At 42.1% G+C, this 19758-nt stretch overlaps 1 protein-coding gene across 1 annotated transcript in view; it reads right to left on the reverse strand.

Moving 5' to 3' along the window:
- The window catches only part of zcchc14 (zinc finger, CCHC domain containing 14), a 34567-nt gene continuing 14809 nt past the window's right edge, over positions 1-19758 (reverse strand). Inside the window, exons 4-14 of the mRNA XM_051383374.1 lie at positions 16688-16758; positions 16449-16520; positions 16023-16090; positions 14783-14949; positions 10995-11031; positions 10392-10917; positions 10100-10197; positions 7346-7443; positions 7035-7187; positions 4517-5782; positions 1-4077 (exon numbers count right to left, since the gene is read on the reverse strand). Coding sequence (XP_051239334.1) covers positions 4022-4077; positions 4517-5782; positions 7035-7187; positions 7346-7443; positions 10100-10197; positions 10392-10917; positions 10995-11031; positions 14783-14949; positions 16023-16090; positions 16449-16520; positions 16688-16758 — 2612 coding nt within the window. The 3' untranslated portion in view covers positions 1-4021. The remainder of the gene's footprint in view (positions 4078-4516; positions 5783-7034; positions 7188-7345; positions 7444-10099; positions 10198-10391; positions 10918-10994; positions 11032-14782; positions 14950-16022; positions 16091-16448; positions 16521-16687; positions 16759-19758) is intronic.

Here is a 19758-nt window from a genome sequence, read left to right on the forward strand (position 1 = left end):
TGAAAGACAGAATCAGAAAATATTTTATTCAAACATGTTTTTCCCTCAATGTTCCAATAAAACAAGTTTTGAAACACAATAAGCAATATAAAACCTGACCTACAACTCAACTGGATAATTATAAACTGTTCAAACATTTGCACACAAATATTTCAAAAGCACATTTTTACTAAAGATGAAGCAACATGCATGCCGGAGCATGATTTAACCAGGCTACTGTGATTGTTACAGATCTAGACTGGCTTTAACTAAATAGCTCCAAAAAAACAAAAAGAGACAGAAGTGGAGCTCTGTGGGAGGCATTCTTTGGTGAGACCCATGGAGGCAGTTGTTCTTGTACTGTGCAACCACTGAAGAAAATGTATAAAGTGTTTTTATGCAGCCTTGTTCATACAGACCGTTGCACTGTTACACACAGATAAATGAACTCTGAGCTCCACAGATGTTTATATTACAATACAAAAGCACATTTTTGACATATTCTAATCAACAGACAGAAGTTGTTATACATACTGAACATTCAGTATTTAGCATTTTAAATAAACACCCCTCATCCCTGTGCTGTGCCCTCCAGGGGCACAGATAGAGTTTCATCTGAAGGACCAGCTGTCCTCGTGTCTGTAAAACTCGGGGTCCTGCCCGGCAACTCACTCGCAGTCTGACACAGGAGTACACTGTGAGACTTTTCCTACATACATACTTAGACTCTTTCAATTCAACAGTCCTGAATTTTCCTCTGCATAAAGATTGTACATGTTAATTACAAAAAAAAAAAAGAGTCGGCTCCATCAAGAGAGCAACATCCAGGACGCTCAACATTCATTCATTCACAAACATCAAACTTCAAAAGGAAAATGGCACTTTTGAAATGTCCACCCAGCTTGAATGACCACACAAACACTGGCGTGAAGTGAACATACAAACGCATTCTGTACTGACTGAAAGAGATGTGGAAGTGTCTGAAAATATTCAGTTGCATGCATGATTGTCCTGCTATAGAGGGACAGTATTTGGCACTGGAGGCCATCTTGCTCTCAGGTTGGCTCTGAGGTAGAGAGGCTGCTATGGGTTTCTCCCCAGGCACTGGTGACAGGCTTTCATGGACAAGAGAGTGGATGGTGTGGCTTCCCTCTGTGACTGCCAGCTGCTGATTCCAGTTTCCAAGTGTGAGCAGTCCACACACACCTCAGTGTCCCAGCACAGGGGCTGGAGTCTGCATCTCTTCACCCATACGTACACAGCCAACAAGGCCATTTCAGACCTTCTTTTGGAGGGTGTCCTTTGCAGCCATCAGTATCTGATAATCTACAGTCAGTTATTAATGAAGCATTCAGGTGATCGGTGCTGTGGTGCTCATTGATTACTAGTAAATACGTCACATGGATGAGGCCAATGAATCCAGGCATTAACTCTCATGTGCTTGTTAGCAGCCTGGACAGGCAGTTAGCACAGGGCATTAGAGAAATACTGAAGTTGTATGGATAGACTGTATTTAGCATTACCCTGGAGCCCCGGTTGTCCATCAGATGTTGGTTTGAAACATCACAACTTTTTCTGTAATCCCTGGTATCTTTTCTGCTGGACTCTACACTTCACCAGCCTTTGAATGCCACATCATTGTCATCAACTTACGTAACAAGTTGACATGAGAGTGCCTGAATGCATCATCTGTTTTGGTCTCTGTGGGACTGGGCAGCAGGTTCAGCAGAAACCTCAGATCCTGCAAAGGATCCACCTTCTACAGCTGATTCCTTCGGTGATCAGGCCCTTGAATCAGGGGCACTTGCCCTGGGTATTAACATGCGTCTCTGACAGCTCTAACTACAGGTGACAGGACACACTGAGATCTGATCGCTCAAACCACATTCGGAGGTGGTCTGGGCTGGATGTGATCACATTCTTTTAGCAGTGTGTACGCAATGTGTCCACACTGAAGGACCGCCTATACAACTGACGTCCTGTAAGTACACACGAAACACGCTGTCTGATTTCCATTTGGTTCACTGTAATGCAAGTGATGTGTTTGGGCTCTCCTAGCTGCCAAGATAAGCAGCAGATGTTTGTGTACACACTGTTTCGACTGATGAACTGGTAACTGCAATATCCCCAGACTCCCTTTAAAAATCACACATTTTTGAGAGTTGTTGAATGAGGAGAAACTTTATAGACTTTGTGAAACACTATCTATGAAACACTATTTGGGCCTTCTTGCAAATTCAGCAAACGTTACACAATAATTCTGTTCGTCCTGGCATGTTGGCTGGAGCCTGGCAGGAGACGCTCCATGGTGCGAGCAAGATGCACACGTTTTCTTTCTCTGGCATTCATGCCTTTATTCTTCTATCTGTGATGTGAAAACATCTGGTTTCCACGTAGTCAGAGAAAGTAAAAGTGTGTCCTGCTCATTTAGTTCAATTATAATATCCCACAGCCACTTCCTGTAGCGCTGCTGTTAGTGCCGATAAAGCATCTAACTCAGGCTGATAGAGAGTAGGAGCAGGAGTTTGCTGAACTGAAAAAAAGGAACATATAGTGTTCATTATTACCGTCCTTTCGGAAGATTTGACTGACTAACAAAATACAGAGTAGTGTACAGCCCTATAACTGTTTATTTGAATGTGGAGACGCACTCTAATGCCAGGTGTGAAGAACTTAGAGCTGTCTACTTGTGATCGGATCACCCAAGACGCATGTTGATACAGAGCCAAAGGTAAAGGTAAAGGTACTCTGTGGAGTTTTCTTGTAAAGAAACAAAAGTTAAATTTACATTAAAGTGCTTCTTTGTTTGTATTCTTCAGGTCTAACTAACATGTTGAGTGCATTTCCTTCCACATTAAACAAAGCCGATTGTTCAAAGATTGAAAAATTTGCCCTGTTTACATCCATATTTACCACCGACCCGCTCATAAAAACACTGCTCCACAGCACTAGTGGTAAAACAAAACACCACAGGGTACCTTTACATTTTTTTCTTGGACTTGTTTTCCTCATTTGCTCCTTTTAAAGGAGGATGACCGAGACAGTGATACATGTATATCTGAAAACTATCCACAAATCCTTAATACAGGTTTTGAGCATGTATTGTGTTCACCCTGGAAATATGACAAATTGAAGTATAGTGAAAACAGTTGATATGCACACTAAAAACACATGGGCACTAATCTCCCACAATGCAATACTTAAAGGAAATAGAAGAGTGGCTCACAGCTGCATAAAAACGTGTTGTGGATGGTAGTTCAACTTCTTGCCAAGATTTATTGGCAGTTGCATTCTGGAGTCACATGTTGATAGTTAGCATAAAACAAAAGTATGAAGACTTTGAGTAGGATGAGACGTTTTATACCAGCAGATTGAGTCACAGGGAAGATAACACTGCTGTAGCTTTGTGGGTTCAGAGAGATGGGTATATATCCAAGGTATCCAGTTTGTCACAAACAGGGCACTGTTTCATTAAGCTGGGTTTTAGACCCAGTATAAATCAGTTGAGGGAGTGGCCAGGATACTGGAGTGCTGTGCCTTTGGCTTATGAACCATCTAGAAGACAATGAATACTCAGTCATTTAGCTGGGAGGCAGATTCTGAGACTCTCTGGTCGTAATGCACCATGGCTGATTGTCTGGTTGTAGTGTTTCTTCTGAGCGTGAGTTCCAGCTACGTCTCTGAAAGGACGTGAGGCAGAGCAGTGTTTGTGGAGATCTGAGGAGGGATGCAAGCTAATCTGTGACAGCCGCTCCTCTTTTCTCCTCTTCTCGCCAATCTGTCTACATTTTCGTCTCTTTCCCGTCCTCCTCTCATCTCACTGTAAGCTGCTGTTAAAGTATTACAAAGGATACAAGGGGTCTGTGTCACCAGATCAACCGTCTTTAAACAGACTCGTGTTGCCTGCTTGTACCCAGAATCAGGCTGTCTGTCTGCTCATCCCTTATAAACTCTGTGGCTGCTGCCTGCTGGCTTCAGCAGGAACATGAGGTACAGTTGTGTCAGGAGTATGACAGTTCAGATCCACTGGTGTTTCAGCTGCTTAGTCCCCTGAGTCCTTACTGTCAGAGTGAGGAGTGTATTTCAGTCGAAATGTCCCTGTGAAACACAACAGAGAAATACAGTTGCTGTGTGAAGCTTTACAATGCCTCAATAGTACGATAATAGTAAGACATACAGCAGTAGACCTTCTGTGCTTGATGAAAAAAAACTATTCTTATGTATTTATGGATAAATTATAAGTTGTACCACAGAAAAAAGATAAGTGGATTCTAATGTTTCAAAGGCCACATTGAATTGTGTAAACCAATTACAATAGGTGCTTTTATTAATAGAGCTTGAACTGCATTTACATTTTTAGGTGACAGACCTGCTTGTTTTTATGTCTCGAAAAGAAAGTGAAACTGTATGTATAAAGGCATTGTGAGATGGAACACACACATTAGTAAAAGGGACTTTGATTGATCATTATTGAATTAAACACTGAAAAGGTCTATCAGGAAGTAATTATAGTCCATCTGTTCACTCGTTGACTCACCTTGCTGTGCTGAATCCATGGGCGGATGTTTGCACTCCTCTGCTCTGTGCCCGTTGGCACCACAGTTATAACACGACAAGTTCCCAGCTGCCCGTTTCTGCCCTCCATTTCCCACAATGCCATGGGGCTGGTAGAGGGCAAAGCCCTGCTGCTGGTCATGTGACACAGGGCTGTGGCGGTAGAGGGGCGGTGGCATCATCATCGGGTAGGAGAAGGGTGTGGTGCCGGCAGCGTTTGACGAGGCAATCAGGGGGCTGAGATGGAGCAGAGGACCCAGAGTAAAGAGGGAGGGGCCGGCTGAGAACGGCTGCAGGTAGCCAGCTGCTGCGTATCCAGGCAACGCCCTATAGGTGCCGCAGTTCCCCCGACAACCGCAGGAGCTGCAGACACACACGGAGGGGGTGTGACCTGAACTTTGATCCAATGAAGAGATTGAGGAGGGGGAAGGGGAGGGGCTAGAGGTAGGTTGGGGCGGGTAGTATGTGTTGCCCGGCACTGCAGCCACAGGAACACTGCTTGCGGTTGCCATGGGAACAAAGCCACCATCACTACTGGAGCTGCCAGACTGTGAGCCAGACTTTGTGGAGGCACAGGAGGAGGAGGAGGAGAAAGAAGAGAAGGAGGAGGAGGAGGAGGAGGAGGAGCAGGAGGAGGAGGAGGAGGAGGAGGAAGGTGGGTAGGAGTAGTATCCAGATGGAGAGGGGGATGAAGAGGACGAGAGGTGGAAGTGCAGAGGGGGGTGGGAGACGTGGTGGAGGCTGTTGGAGGTGGAGGTCATAGCAGAACTGGTTTCTACCATCAGACCCACAGCACCTCCCGCCAGGCCACGGCAAACCACCGAGTCCTGGAGCGTGGAGGAGCTGTCTGTGTTCAGCCCAGGGAACAGGTTCTCCAGCCTCACCCCCATCCCCACACTGAGCCCCGTACTGAAGCCCGCACCAGCTGCAGGCAGGCCCGAGCCCAGCGGCTTAGTCCTGTCCTCCGTGCACAGTGGAGGGGGCCTGGGCTTGCGCGGGGAGGTCAGGATCCGTGCTGGGTTTGAGACCGGGGAGAGCAGGGTTTGGGGGTAACTGGCCTGGGGGTGGTAGGGAGAATGCGGGAGGCCAAAGGAGCAGGAGGGAGGGAGAGGAGGAGCTGGATCGGTTTGGACAGGTAGGACCTGGGCTGTGGGGCGACTGGAGCCTGTGGGGCAGCTGGAGTTCAGGATGAAGAGGCAGGACCGGTCCTTCTCTGGACCCCCTCCTGCTGCGTCTGGACCTGACACACCTGGAAAACACATACATGGTGGTGGAGCTCATTTTAATCTCTATGTGTGTATGACTGAATATCAGATAGAGGAAGGATCCTGCCTGACCTCACAGACAGTATAAATATGGTAGGTTCCAATAAAAAGTACACAATATCAAAAATGTTTCTTTAAAAAAGGTATTAATAATAATAATATTGCATTTTCTCATTAATTATTAATTTATTGGGCTTGTACAGGACAAATTACACCCACCTGGCCCAAACCCAAGTTATTAATATCAGACACAAACTGTTACAATATAAATGACTGCTCAAGACTTAAGATAAACGTATAAAATGTAAATGATATTCTGTTTCAATGAAGTCCATGAATTTGAGTTTATTTCATATAACCTGTGAGGATTTCATTTTTCATTTTGTTACAGGCCAAACGTGTAATGGCTTTAAAATGGAAGGACAAAATAATGGGATAAATAGAGGTATTGCTGATATTGTATGGAAGAAAAGAAGGGTGTTTAGTATACATATAATTAGTAGTATATATAATGTATGTTGGATTGGTACATGGATGTATGGGACGAAATGAAAACTTCATGTTACGATTATCTTGGCCAAAATAAGTGCGATACACGATATTATCAGCATAATCATGAATTTCTTTTTTTAAATGGCAGCAAACATACTGGAATCACTTTACCTTACATTTAGTTAAGAAACAATTTATTGCATCACAGATAGGCACCTAATCTCCCTGTCCCTGGAATTTATACCATTTCCATTTACAACAGGCAAGCCGAGGCTTTGTTAAAAATAAATCAGGAAATCAATATAGGGCTGCCAAGGGAGGATATTCATCATTATCCCGATTCACAATGATTTCGCTAATGGAAATTCACCAGTGTCATATATCATATATGGCCCCTTCCCTAGGATATGTATGTATAGTATAGTATAGTATTGTATTGTATAGTCTTCTATAGTACTGTATAGTATTGTATAGTATAGTATATATTCAGTTTGTTGTTTTTTTACTTCCATAATAATACAGAGGAAGTATCTTTTGGTCCAACATTTGCTACTACATGTGTGTGTTAACAACAGGGAAAGTAGGGAGATTTCTGTTCAGTCCATACTGATGTCAATCTATCCTCATTACTTTGTACATGACTGGTGATACATCGATAAAGAATAAGCAAATAATACATTTCAAAACTGCCTCCTTCATCATTATTATTCTGTGATGATTCAGGAGCCCTGCGAGAAATCTTACGCCTGTGAATGTCTCTGGTCCTGTCGAAGGTGGGGTCACAGCAGAGGGGTGTTCTGGGGGAGCAGGAAGAGCTGGAATAGCCTGAGGACGAGCTGCTGTCTGTTGAGACGGGGTGATGGTGCGGCACGGTGTCCACCTCCACTCGCAGCTCACCTGAAATACATTTCAATACACCGCGGTTGTTGTAGTCTTTTTTAAACTGAGCATGGTAGCTGTTTCATAATCATTGTGACCACTTTTTGGTTCTCTGGCAGTAAATATTTTTTCCTGTCTCACATTTAAACTTATGTGACCCAAAGCAGCTTTGTTACCTGCAGTGGAGGTGGGATGTGTTGAGGGTCCCATGTGACTGGAAGGCATCACCCTGGCGATGCCGCTGCAGGACCGCTTCTCCATCTTCATCTCCCTGCTGGACACACACACAGGCAGAGAGGTTTGACGCATGTTGTGGTTCCTTCTGTTCTGGCATCATCACGTTTATATTTAGAAGCTATTTTTTAGCATAAATATAAGGCAGCAAATCATTTTATGATCATTTTTAAAGCTAGATTTTTGCTGTTTTTAAAGGAATGTTCATGTGATGGATGGTGGATGGATCAAAAATGCTTTACTTCTAGACTGGAACAGAACATCCCAAATGCCATGCATTAAACATTTTAAAATCTCCTTAAAGTTATGTTAGAAACCTGTTGACAGGAGTTAAAAGGCAGCTTCTGTCCACCTATCGCCACCAGAGGGAGACATTGTCCACTCAACATATTCCTTAACATCAGCATCCCAACTGCTCCTCTACTAAACATCTGCAAACCTGACACATGGAAAACCACTGCAGGAACTTTCCATGTTCTGTGTCTTGTTTAAGCATGCTCATACACAAACACACACACACACACACACACACACACACACACACACACACACACACACACACACACACACACACACACGCTGCCACCTGCCTAATGGAAACCTGTTGATACTGGGCATGGAAACAAGAAGATCAACAGATAATGAGAGCAGGTTCACATGTGAGGAACCCAGGTGTGTGTGTGGGTGGACGTGTTTGTGTAAGAGAGCGTGTAGGCGCATTTGCTTGGATGTCCATGTTTTTGTGTATTTGCATGTGTTTCTGTTGGTTATCTCTTCAGAAGTACATCTTATCTCTGCAGCCCACCTACAGCTGGTTAACCATTGACACTGTATGGACCGTTAGCGCTGAATATTTATTGTTTAAATCAGCAGCCGATCAGTCCATCTGTTAAACATTAATAGGACGAAGCATATACTGACTTCAGCATAGACTGCCACAAATATCTGCACTGTAAAGGGTACTGAAATGAATACAAGCCTCATTTTAAGTCACTAGTTCTGTTAAATAACAGATAAGATAACATATACTAATGCTGCAACATATACAGCAACATATCTTCATTATGAGGACTGACTGAATATAATGTAAAATGAGTAGTTATTCTAACTGAAGCTGCCTTTGTATAGCAACAGCATCACTTTCCAGTACTTCAAAGCTGTATCCACACACAGCACCTACAACATTTGGGAATTTCATATTGACAAAACCATTATGCAAGCAGAAAACAAATTCAAGCTGTAACTAATATGCTAGTCAAGATTAGTGGACAGATTTGTAACTGCAGAATTTTTCTGAGTGATTTTGTGCGCCCTGAGTTCAAAATCTGCTCTCCTGATTTGTTCCAGATGTTCTGGCACATTCTGAGCATGTGAGAGGATGCATGCTAAAGCCACTGAGATGTCACTCTGAAAGCAGGGTCTAACAGGCTCACACTTTACTTTCACATCAAATCCAAAAATGTTTTGCTCTCTGGAGTTTGCACACAAGGGAAACAATGAGCACTGTGTTTAAGAAACAAACCCATATCTTTGTTCAAAAGCTTTACTGGGTAAATTACTGCAGTACATATCCATTTTACTGACATTTTACTCCACTAGCTATAACACTTGGTTATAACTACCCTCATAGTTCCAGACACCCAAACAGAGCTGAGTAAAGCTGCCTTTTCCTTTCACGCTTTGCACGCTTGGAATGAGCCGCAAGGCATACTTTGCCGTCTCTTGACACGTTCAGGAATATTTTAAAATCAGTGTTTACAGAAGTTACAGTTATTTATTTTAACAAGTGCCATTATTTGATGATATTTTTTAGCCCCTGACCCCAGTATGTTTTGTATTTGTTTGTTGTGTTTTAGTTTGGTATGTTCTTGTGATGTTATCTGTCCCTGTCTGTACTTTTATATGAAAGCTTTTTATTTTATTTTTTGCTGCCTTGACTCAAGAACAGGAAATATTGTTATCTCAAGGGGGGCTTTCTGGCTAAATAAATCTGTCCTCTCACACACTGAATTACTGATTAATTACTGTAGCTCTTTATTGGTTTTGTTTTTCAGCTTCCATACAAACAACTAATCAACGATCCATTCAGCTGACAAAAGTCAGCAAAAAAATTTTTTCTCATCCATTAGATATAAACAAGTTTATGTAGTACTATACCATGAACATAGATAATGCCACACTATACTATACTCCTATCAAACCTCAGTGCTGCTTTTGTTGGCCTAACAATATTAGTGGACAGATTTCGAAAAAGTTCTAAATTACGCCGACCAGCAACTCTAAAGCTCAGTATTTAATACATTATCTCCTTTTTTAAATTTGTACACTAACAGACATATAGGTATAAATGACTGTTTGTGATTTTCGAGGGTGTAACATAATGTAACTGTGTCTTGACAGGAAACAAATCTGTTGTTCACCAAAAAATATTTACAACATGTAGCTACAATGACAGAACAAATCATATAAATTCACTTTATAGCTTCATCTCTCATGTTTGTATATGGATCAAACAAATCAGATTAACCATGTTATTTATTTATGTGTGCTTTAGAAGTGCTGGCAGGCATATTTTTGAACTTTTGACAGAGCCAAGCTTGCCATTTGCCCCTAATTGCCTTCTGGCAAGTTTCCGACTTGACAAAAACAAAGTAAAAAAATATAAAAACACTGGATTAGTGATATCTGCAGCTTACTCTACTGACTTTTGTAGCTCTAGTTGTGTCTTGAGTTTCTTCTTTGCTCCTTGGGTCAGGTCGTACTTGTTCAGGTCCTCCTCTGTCAGCGCTAAAAACTGTCGGTAACACAGAGGAACAGGTTGAAAACTGTATATGTATAAGAAAAAGAGACTTACAGGTTTATTTGTAAGTGTAAAAAGCATACACATGACCCACAACTTGGAATACATATTTTGGTGAGTGTACTAGTTGTTTCCTGAATGATATCTTGAATTAACATATTACAGGACAGAATGTAAAGCTGACTCACCTCCTCCATGGTGAGCTGTTTGAAGACGGGGTAATACTTGTGGAGCCGAAGCCTGCGGAGCCAGTCCAGGATGCCATTCTGCTCTGGGGTGTTGGGCTGGGATTGGCATGGGCCCTGTGTATGGGACTGGGAACGGGACAGGGAATGGGACTGGGTGTATAAAAGGGACTGGGAATGTGAGTGGGATGTTGGCTGGGAATGGGACAGGTGCAGGGACTGAGGCTGTGCGGTGGACTGACTGCTGGTTTGTGGATGAAGGTGGTGCTGGGAGTGCTGCTGGGGCTGAGAGTACGAGTGTGACTGACTGTGTTGGGGATGCGGCTGGGAGGAGGGATCACCTCCGACTGCCATGGAGCACTGGGTGGGCACAGAGGGAGGGAGGGAGGGCAGCTGGGGTGAGTGCTGTGGAGGAGGAATTGGAGGAGGAAGAGGTGGAGGAAGGGAGGAGAGGTGAGAAGAAGGGCGAGTCAAGACAGGGCTGTGGGTGCTGACGACGGGCTGGACGCTGGCCACTCTGTATACCGCCCTGAGAGAGGAAAGACAGTCTGATGAGGCACAAATGCTGATGATGACAATGAAAGACAAAGAGAGAAGAAATCTTACCTGTTGGTTCCTCTGTACTGAACCATACAGCCAAGATCTGAAAGACAAAAAGACATCTTCATCATCTTTAGTGTAATCTGAAAGGATGTAGATAAGGAATGAATTTTGAAAACTGCATCAGTTTACTGATTGGTTTTCCATAATTGTAGATTTACAGATTTTTTACAGTTGGTTACACACATTTTTCACTAATTTCACAGCTCCTCACACAGTGAGCACAGCAGCAGGCAGTGTGGATTAAACAGTGAATCACTTTTCATTGCTTTGATACAAAATGCATTCAATGACCCCAGCTTTCAAAATGCATGAACTGTCACTAAACAAAATAATATTCATATTTACACTCCATTTTGCATGTTTACTTAATATTGTAGAAGTTGTTAAATTCACACTGAAAACCCAACATAACGCACAGTGACTGTAAATTGGACTGAAATTAGTTGCATTCTACGTCTAAAGAGAAATCATGCATGAACTCTTATTGGGACACTGAGCGTCTGGTTTCCTTCCTCGCAGCAGGTGAGGACAGTGCAGCAGAATCCAGAACATTTTGGAGTTGTATGTGACGATGTGGCGTTTCACCGTTCTCTTCCAGTCACAGAAGGTTTACAGCCAATCCCAGTGTGGTGTCACTTTTCCTTCCACCTTACTCTCCATTCCTCAACCCCACAGAGGAATTCTTTTCCTCGTGGAGGTGGAAAGTTTATGACCAGCAGCCACATGATCAGATGTCCCTGTTGGACACAATGCATGCTGGGAGTGTGGATATATCTGCAGAAGATTGCCAGGGATGGATCGGACATGCAACAAGATTCTTTCATGAGAGAGCATGAGGTGTGATATTTATGAAAACGTATGGCCAAATCCAGAACACAGGGTGGACTAGCACTGTTGTATTTCTTTAAGCATACAAACAAGAGTGTACAGTGAATATGTGTAGTTTTGTATTGCATTGCTGGGATTACTTCAATTTCATTTTCTGAAAAAAGCCTATTTAAGCATATTGCAGCACTGATTGATTTCTGACACTGTAAGGCAGCACAGTCCACACAAAGAAGTAAACTTCTTTTTGTTGCAATGGAATCTTGGTTCATGATAAATCAAAGATATTTTTACAGAGACAATAGTGACTAATTGTAAAGGTACCTGTTGTTAGTGTTACTACTGGCAGACAAATGTTGTCAGTGTTTGGGTACACATGTTGAAACAGGACAATACAATACATTAGTCCAATAGTGTGAGGCAATAAATAGAATCAATATGATAATAAATACTATAAATATATAATAATACTAATACTATGCCTTGAATATTTTGATATTATTGGGATTGCTCTGTTGGTTATTTAATATGCAATGGAAAAATGGTAACTTCTTTAGTATGTAAGTATTCACGGTGGTGTACTTTGTAACATTGTTTTCATCATTTATAATTGACAATAGTGCAAACACAGTGCTAATGGAATTGCCATCTCTAGATCCTACAGTAAAAATGTAAGACAGCAACATCTAATTCCTGTACTGCTTTTATGGTTTACTTAAGCCCCTGCAAGAAACTTTCAACACAAATTGAAAGCTGACAAAGGCGGTAGTGTTTCGTTTAATTGATTTCAAGGGGAATCGGACCAAATTTGACCTCCCATATCATGTGGGAGTGTCCATCAGTTTGGAGTTTCTGGGAACAATTTACAAAAACTATTTGTGAACCACTTGGTGCAGAGATTGACTGCTCCCCAGAATGGATGCTGATGAATGATGATTCCAGGCAGAGATTAAGATCATACAGAGATTTAACTATACTCAAAGACAGCTGTGGCTATCAGCATGCATTGTTGCTAAAAAGATGGTGGAGGTCAGGCGGCAACCACACATTCGTTCTATTAATCATTGGAATCTTTAATAAAGATTTTATCTATGCAGCGCTCTGTTGCCAGGATGAACGGGACAGGCCAGGTCATGCCCAGGGCTAGGAAGGAGGAACTCAATGCAGCTAGAACCGTGATATAAATGTTTATTTTTATTAACTTATTTACTTTGCAGTGCACTATGCTGCTGGAATTTATGGGGGAAGGGGTTAGGTCAGGGATAAGGAGCGATCAAAGTTGCAGGTGTATGCTTTCTTTTGCACAGCTGTATCTTTACTGTCTAAGTCATAATGGTGTGACTGTATTGGAGTTAAAACATTAACATATGAATTTACTTAAAAAGGTAAGGTCTTATTTATTTGCCTGTCTTATAATGCCCTGGTATGCCTATATGTTATTCTACAGACAAATGTTATTTGTTGATGTACACTTGTGGAAAATAAAATAAAAGTTGTTGTAAAAAAAGAAGAAATATCCATATTCTTGCCGACAGTCTTGGAGGTAATATTGAGACATCAGTATTACATTGAGACCAGTTAAAAACTCTTCAAGGATTTTAATATATTTAATATCAATGATTCAGGAATTCAGTGTTTTTGTCACAAAGTAACTTCTAGAAACTGAACTAATTACTACTGGATATGCATTTTTGTTTTAGACATAATTTGTTATTGTGGATTACTTTTAAGTTAAAATGCAAAGACACTATACTGCTTACTTAGACGATTGTATTAAATATTTTTACCAATTGCAATATGAGAATTTTAAATGTAAATCTTGACTGTATGAGTCATAACTGCAACCTTTCAAAGGGTCTTACCAATAAGACAACCTATTAAGACCTTGCAGACTTGGTGAGGCATCATTTTATTCTCGTCTGAAAGCAGTGTCAGCTGTGTGTTTATTGAGATGAACCCATTAACCAGAAGCACACATGCAGTGACCCTTGTGTTCATCGCAATAAATATGATATTGCAGCCCTGATATTCAGCTTATGAAGAACGGACTATGATATATTGTGGTGGAGGGCAGAGCTTTGTGTGTTTGTGGAGGCAAATTACAGCAGAGTCATACACATTCATATTAGCCTTGTTCCCTGGTGTCCCTGGGGGCCCACATGTGCACACAGAAACACCGTGAGGTAGAAACACATGCAAAAAGTACAAGCACACACAGATATACACTGCACTGGTGGCTATAAATATACTCCGGGATGAAGTCACACTCACAGAATCAAACACACACACCAACATGAGGTCACCACACTCCAGGCTTCCCAACACAAACATGCCACGGTGAATTCCCACACCAGACTAAAATAGACCCTCTCCGCTCCCTCCGACACCTCCAAAACACAAACTAAAAATCCTGCCTGCAGTCTCACCTCTGCACTCCCACCAACAAGACCTACGCTCACGGTCTCGTCCTATGCATTACCTCTTTTTTCGGTCTTCTCTTTCACTCACCTCCAACATCAAAACCCAGACATGGAATGTTTTATCTTGCCCTGTCCCTCCTTGGCACCTTCATTCCCTGCACCTAAGAATAGGGACCTCCTGTTTTATATCCCTGCTGCCCTCTGTAAAAGACTCACTGGTTTTATAGACTCTGTTGCCACACGCTCATGACATCTGATCTAACCTGAAACATATCTAATGATTTCTGCTGTACGTCATCATCTATTTCTCAACATCTAAAAAAAAAGAAAAACATATTTTTTATTTTCTCCCCTAAGCAGTTGCCAGTGCCATTGTATGTACGCAATGCATGTTTTGCACCGTCATGCTAATCCTGTCTCGTCATCCAGTGTATTAAGGTCTGTCTTGTCTTGTCTCACCTGTTATGTCTCGTCTCACAAAATAAAAAATAAATAAAAAATAAATTAAGGGAATGTCATTGAAAATAATAGAAAACAAAGACTTACTAGAGCTGGAGGTGAGCGGGCAGGTCGGGGCTACAGGGGCCATAGGAATAGGGGGGGATAACGGAGGGAGGGAGGCAGGACAGTTGGGTGAGAGAGGCCTGGCGGAGGTAAAGAACAGCTGGACGCTGTGGTGCTGGAGGACATGGCAGGGCAGCATTGTCAGACACCTGGGTGTAGGCAGAGAGACAGGACAGCAGGGGGACAGACAGGGAGTCAGGGAGGCCAAATAAAGTCAACTAGAATTAAAAACTGCTCGGAGGTTGGATTAAGAAAAAGGCTGCACATCTTCACTGCTGGCCAGACAACTGACAAGCAAGCAAAGTGATTATGGTATTTTACAGATGATGTGTTTACAACAAGAATGCTGGAGGATTAAAGGTACCCTGAGGAGTTTTTGACCAATTTGGTGCACACGGATGGACATGTAAACACACGTGGTGATACAATACACATTTCTGCCAAGTTTCATGCTATTTTATTCTGTTAGATGAAGACATTAACACACCATGAAATGCTGAAATGCACCAACATAACACAGTGAGGAAGACGACTGTAAGCAAGCAAACACAGATATTAACAGTGCAGGGTTTTAATTATTCCAGAAATTTGCTCATGAGCCATTCATTTCTAAAAGAGTTCAATTAAGCTGGAACGCTCCTCACCATGATAGGACAAAAACACAACACAACATAACACTTTTCAAGGACTTAAAAGGGAACCTGGCAACTCTAGCCATTTCTTTGCTGGTTTTCACCTTTGTCGTCGCATGTTTTCTCAACGAGCTCCCCCTACAGCTCTAGAACATATATTTCAAAACACACTTGTGGCACCCTCCTCCCCCTTCCTACCGCTGCTGATGTGCATTTGTTGCCGGGCAACTTTTTCATGTGGAGCAATGTCTACCGAGGTGGGTAATACATTCATCGTCGCTTGTTCTTATAGCCGGCGGGCTAACCGGTATTGAGGGGCGCACATGCGTTTATGTGGAATTGCCGTAAAGCAGTTTGTGTTTCTCGCTCGTTCACGCTTCTCACGATACTTCCTATTTCCAACTTAACGGGACGGTAGTCCCAAAGTTGCAAGGTTGGTTTTCCGCCTGGGGACGCTAGGGGGAGTGGGAAAAGTCACCATTTTCACCGGAACAGGCCATTTAACCTTCCAAATTATTTCAAAACGGGTTTATTAAGTTGAAATAGTTGCCAAGTTCCCCTTTAAATAAACAAAGGGTTTTGGGACTAACCTGGGGTCCAGCTCTATGGACTGAGGGAGGAATTTCTCCACTGCTTCATCAGGAAATGCTTGCGACAGCTTCGGGAGAAATGTTCAACAACAATTAAGAAATAACAAATACTAAATCAAGCACATTGTGTCATTACACGTCTATGCTGATGATACCAAGCTATACATTCCTACAAAACCTGAATGTTTAAACAGCATGATACTTCACGTAATTAAGAGAAATTATCTGTTTACCATCATTAAAGCAGAAACAGAGTGGGAAGTCGTTAATGCATTCATTCATCATTTTATGGGGCCTTTACACTTGTATAAGGTCAATCTGTGGAATAAACACTACTAAAAGGTGTCACCAGTCGCTGAACTTGAGTGTAGCCCGAGATTATTAATATTATCAATCAAGGAAGTTTGTTTCAGAGATGGTCCTGACCTGGGACAGCAGCTCCGTCAACTCCTGCTGAGTTCTGACAACGGATGACACAAAACCATCTGACCAGCTTGCCTGGAGGCGGGAATAAAAAGGAGGAAGGATAAGGAGAAAGGGAAGGTGGAGGCGATGAAGTAGAAAACCAGGTGGAATAAGGGGGTAAAAACATGAAGAAATGAACAGAGAACATTTGGAAAAGCGTGTCAAAAGCATGTGTTGTTCTGTGTTTACACTAGACCCACCTCGAACACATATTCACTGGTGTCTTCTGACTTGTGTGTCACTCCTCTCAGCACCACCCTCTCAATCCCCACTGAAAGGAGCACAGATTGTTTCACAGATGATTAACCACATTTCACAGGTTTGAGACAGTTGCTTTAACACATCAGTCATTTAAGGTTGATTAGCATGAATGGCCTGGAGGGATTTAAACTCAGTACTATATCATACTATATATTCACTAATAAATCAGATGAGGACAAAACCAGAAGATAGTTTAATCTTGTCATCGGGTGTAACTTCACCGACTGTGATGTGAACTGGCCAGCCGACTGTACTGTTCATGCTTTGTCTCAACTCCTTTGCCCCATAGCAGTGTACAGTTAGTATAGTGTACAGTGCAGAAGGTTGGAGGGATTGTTGACCATCCTCAGTGACTACATGTCGATGACTTCTCCAGGTGCTAAGATTTCATTCCTTTATTATGTTGCTGACTAACGCTCTTTTTCCCCATCTACATGCATTTTAATGGTTCAAAGATGGAGGACAGCGCTATGAGTGGGTGGCTGGTATTGCAAGACATGTAGTTCTCAAGAAAAACTGTCATATGACAAACATATGCATCCTGCGCTGCAGAAAAAAAACCTGGTTACAAGTGTGTGTTGTCACTATATTACTTGGAAATTGAATATGGGCGAGTTGGGCGTATCGAGATGGGCGTTTTTTCACAACTTTTCACCATATTAAAGACTCAACATTTTAGGGGTGTACACTATTACTAATATATAGTGTCAGATGACAGATACTGTCAGAGGACAATATATATCAATACAGTGATATAAAAGTACATAATGTTTATACATGAATTTAACTATATTGCCCATTCAAAAAACATTAAATCAGCTAACTGAAAGAATAATCCACTAGTATTCTGATAGTTGCAAATCTATTTGCTATCCTGCTAATTCAGTAACTCTTGTTACTCTCCATCTTCATCTACCAATGAGTCAAATGCACCAGACTAATCTGTGTTGCTTTCCGATTCATCCTTGAAGATTTGTCGGCTACCCACTCATCGACACTTGGAGATCTCTGGCTCTGTACACTCACTGTCCAGCAGTTACCTGACTGAACATTTTGTCCTTTAGATAAGGCTTAAATCTTGGCATTAACTACCGCGTACTATATATGCACTCTAATTTTCCATCTGGACAGAAACTCTGTCCACAGCTGCTCCTGCACAACTCATTCAGGATGGTACTGGATTCGACCTCCCCCACTTCTGCTGTCTGTCTGGTCCAACCTTTTACTATCACCACTGACTGCCTGTAGCTCTTTGTATTACATGTAAAACACTGGTACAGGCCTTCAAGACTATTAACACAGTTACATCTTAAGACTCTCTGAGTAATAACTCAACCTAAGGTTATATTGGCTATTGGCTGATCTATTGTTGGTTTTTCTTTTTAGCCAACTTTTTGGACGATTTTAGTTTTTTTAATTTAATGGTGTGCCTCAAAAGAAGAGTGCCGCTGCTTAGCAGCACAGTACACACACTGAGCCAACGAACAAGGGAGAGGAAAAACAGCTGTAGAGCCGGAATATTTTCACATCTAACTTAGTTAGAGAAGTTAGAGTTGCTGACTGTTGGAATGGTGAAAAGACTAATAAAAATGATTTTGGTGAGTTTATTTTGTTTCTGTCAAGTTTGAATGAAGTGTGTTTTAAGCTTGCTCAAGAAGGCCATTAAGCTGGTTTTAGTTCAGTAAACAGAGAAACTTTAATTCAGAAAGTGTATGTGTAAGTGTAAAGTGTATTTTTCTGTTTAATGAGGAGTATTTTTTATATATTTCCTTCCTTTTCTTGACATTTTGTGGATTTATTTTGTTTATTAAAGCTATGAGAGCTTGTTCCATGAGGGAAACTATGAAGCTGAAACTGCTGCTGCTACGACTTTTGTACTTAACACTTTTTACAATAAATATATAAATCTGTCTGTACTCACATTTGAGTGACGCATTCATATGTGTGCAGAGGCAGGTTATGGGTGCTCCACTGCCATTACATTAATGTCATTAGATACATGGTGAGTTGAAATAGTGGGTACAGTGTGTGTGTGTGTGTGTGTGTGTGTGTGTGTGTGTGTGTGTGTGTGTGTGTGTGTGTGTGTGTGTGTGCGTGTGTGCGTGCAAAAGACCTCCAGGTATCGATTCAGACATATTAGACTCCAAAATATTCCATTTGAAACCACGAGGCGTGCAGGAACAAGCAGCAGGGGAGGGGGAAACATGAGCGAAAGGGAGGAGACAAATAAAAAGGGGGATAAAGGAGTAAAGAGAGAGGAGGAGCTCTCACCACACACACACACACACACACACACACACACACACACACACACACATCCCTCACCACCTAGCTGTGTGCCTGTTAGACAGCAGCTGTAGAAGGCTCTAAATGCCGCCTGCCATTCTTACTAATCTAGGCTGCCACACACACACACACACACACACACACACACACACACACACACACACACACACACACACACACACACACACATACGCACTTTATGAAGTCCAGGAGTGTGTGTGCAGGACATGATGATGTAATCCAAAGAAGAGTTTCAGTTATTTGCTATAGAGATAATACTATATATTGATAAATATCCTTCACGTTTCCTTAGTGTTTTTATTACTTTACAACTACAGTTTAAGTGTGTGTGTGCTAGAAACACACATCGTAAAACCAACCCATGAGGCGTGGCTCATTCTGCCTGGCCTGAGGTAGCCAACGCTGTAAACTTAATTGTGTGTGCCAGTGAGAATGTGTGAGTACACTTCTCTGCATTTGTGTTTTATGTGTTTCTACACACTGAATACAACTGTGTGTGTGTGCGTGTGTGTGTGTGTGTGTGTGTCTGTGTGTGTGTGTGTGTGTGTGTGTGTGTGTGTGTGTGTGTGTGTGTGTGTGTGTGTGTTTTCTGCTGGTGACAGCTATGTAGTATGACCATGAGCTAGTGAGATAGTTGAGAATTGTGTTACAGACAGAGGCAGGGGGCCAAGACAATAACAGACTGGACTGGAGAGGCTAGCCC

Source organism: Dicentrarchus labrax, unplaced genomic scaffold (genome assembly GCF_905237075.1).
Source record: "Dicentrarchus labrax unplaced genomic scaffold, dlabrax2021, whole genome shotgun sequence".
NCBI lineage: Eukaryota > Metazoa > Chordata > Actinopteri > Moronidae > Dicentrarchus > Dicentrarchus labrax.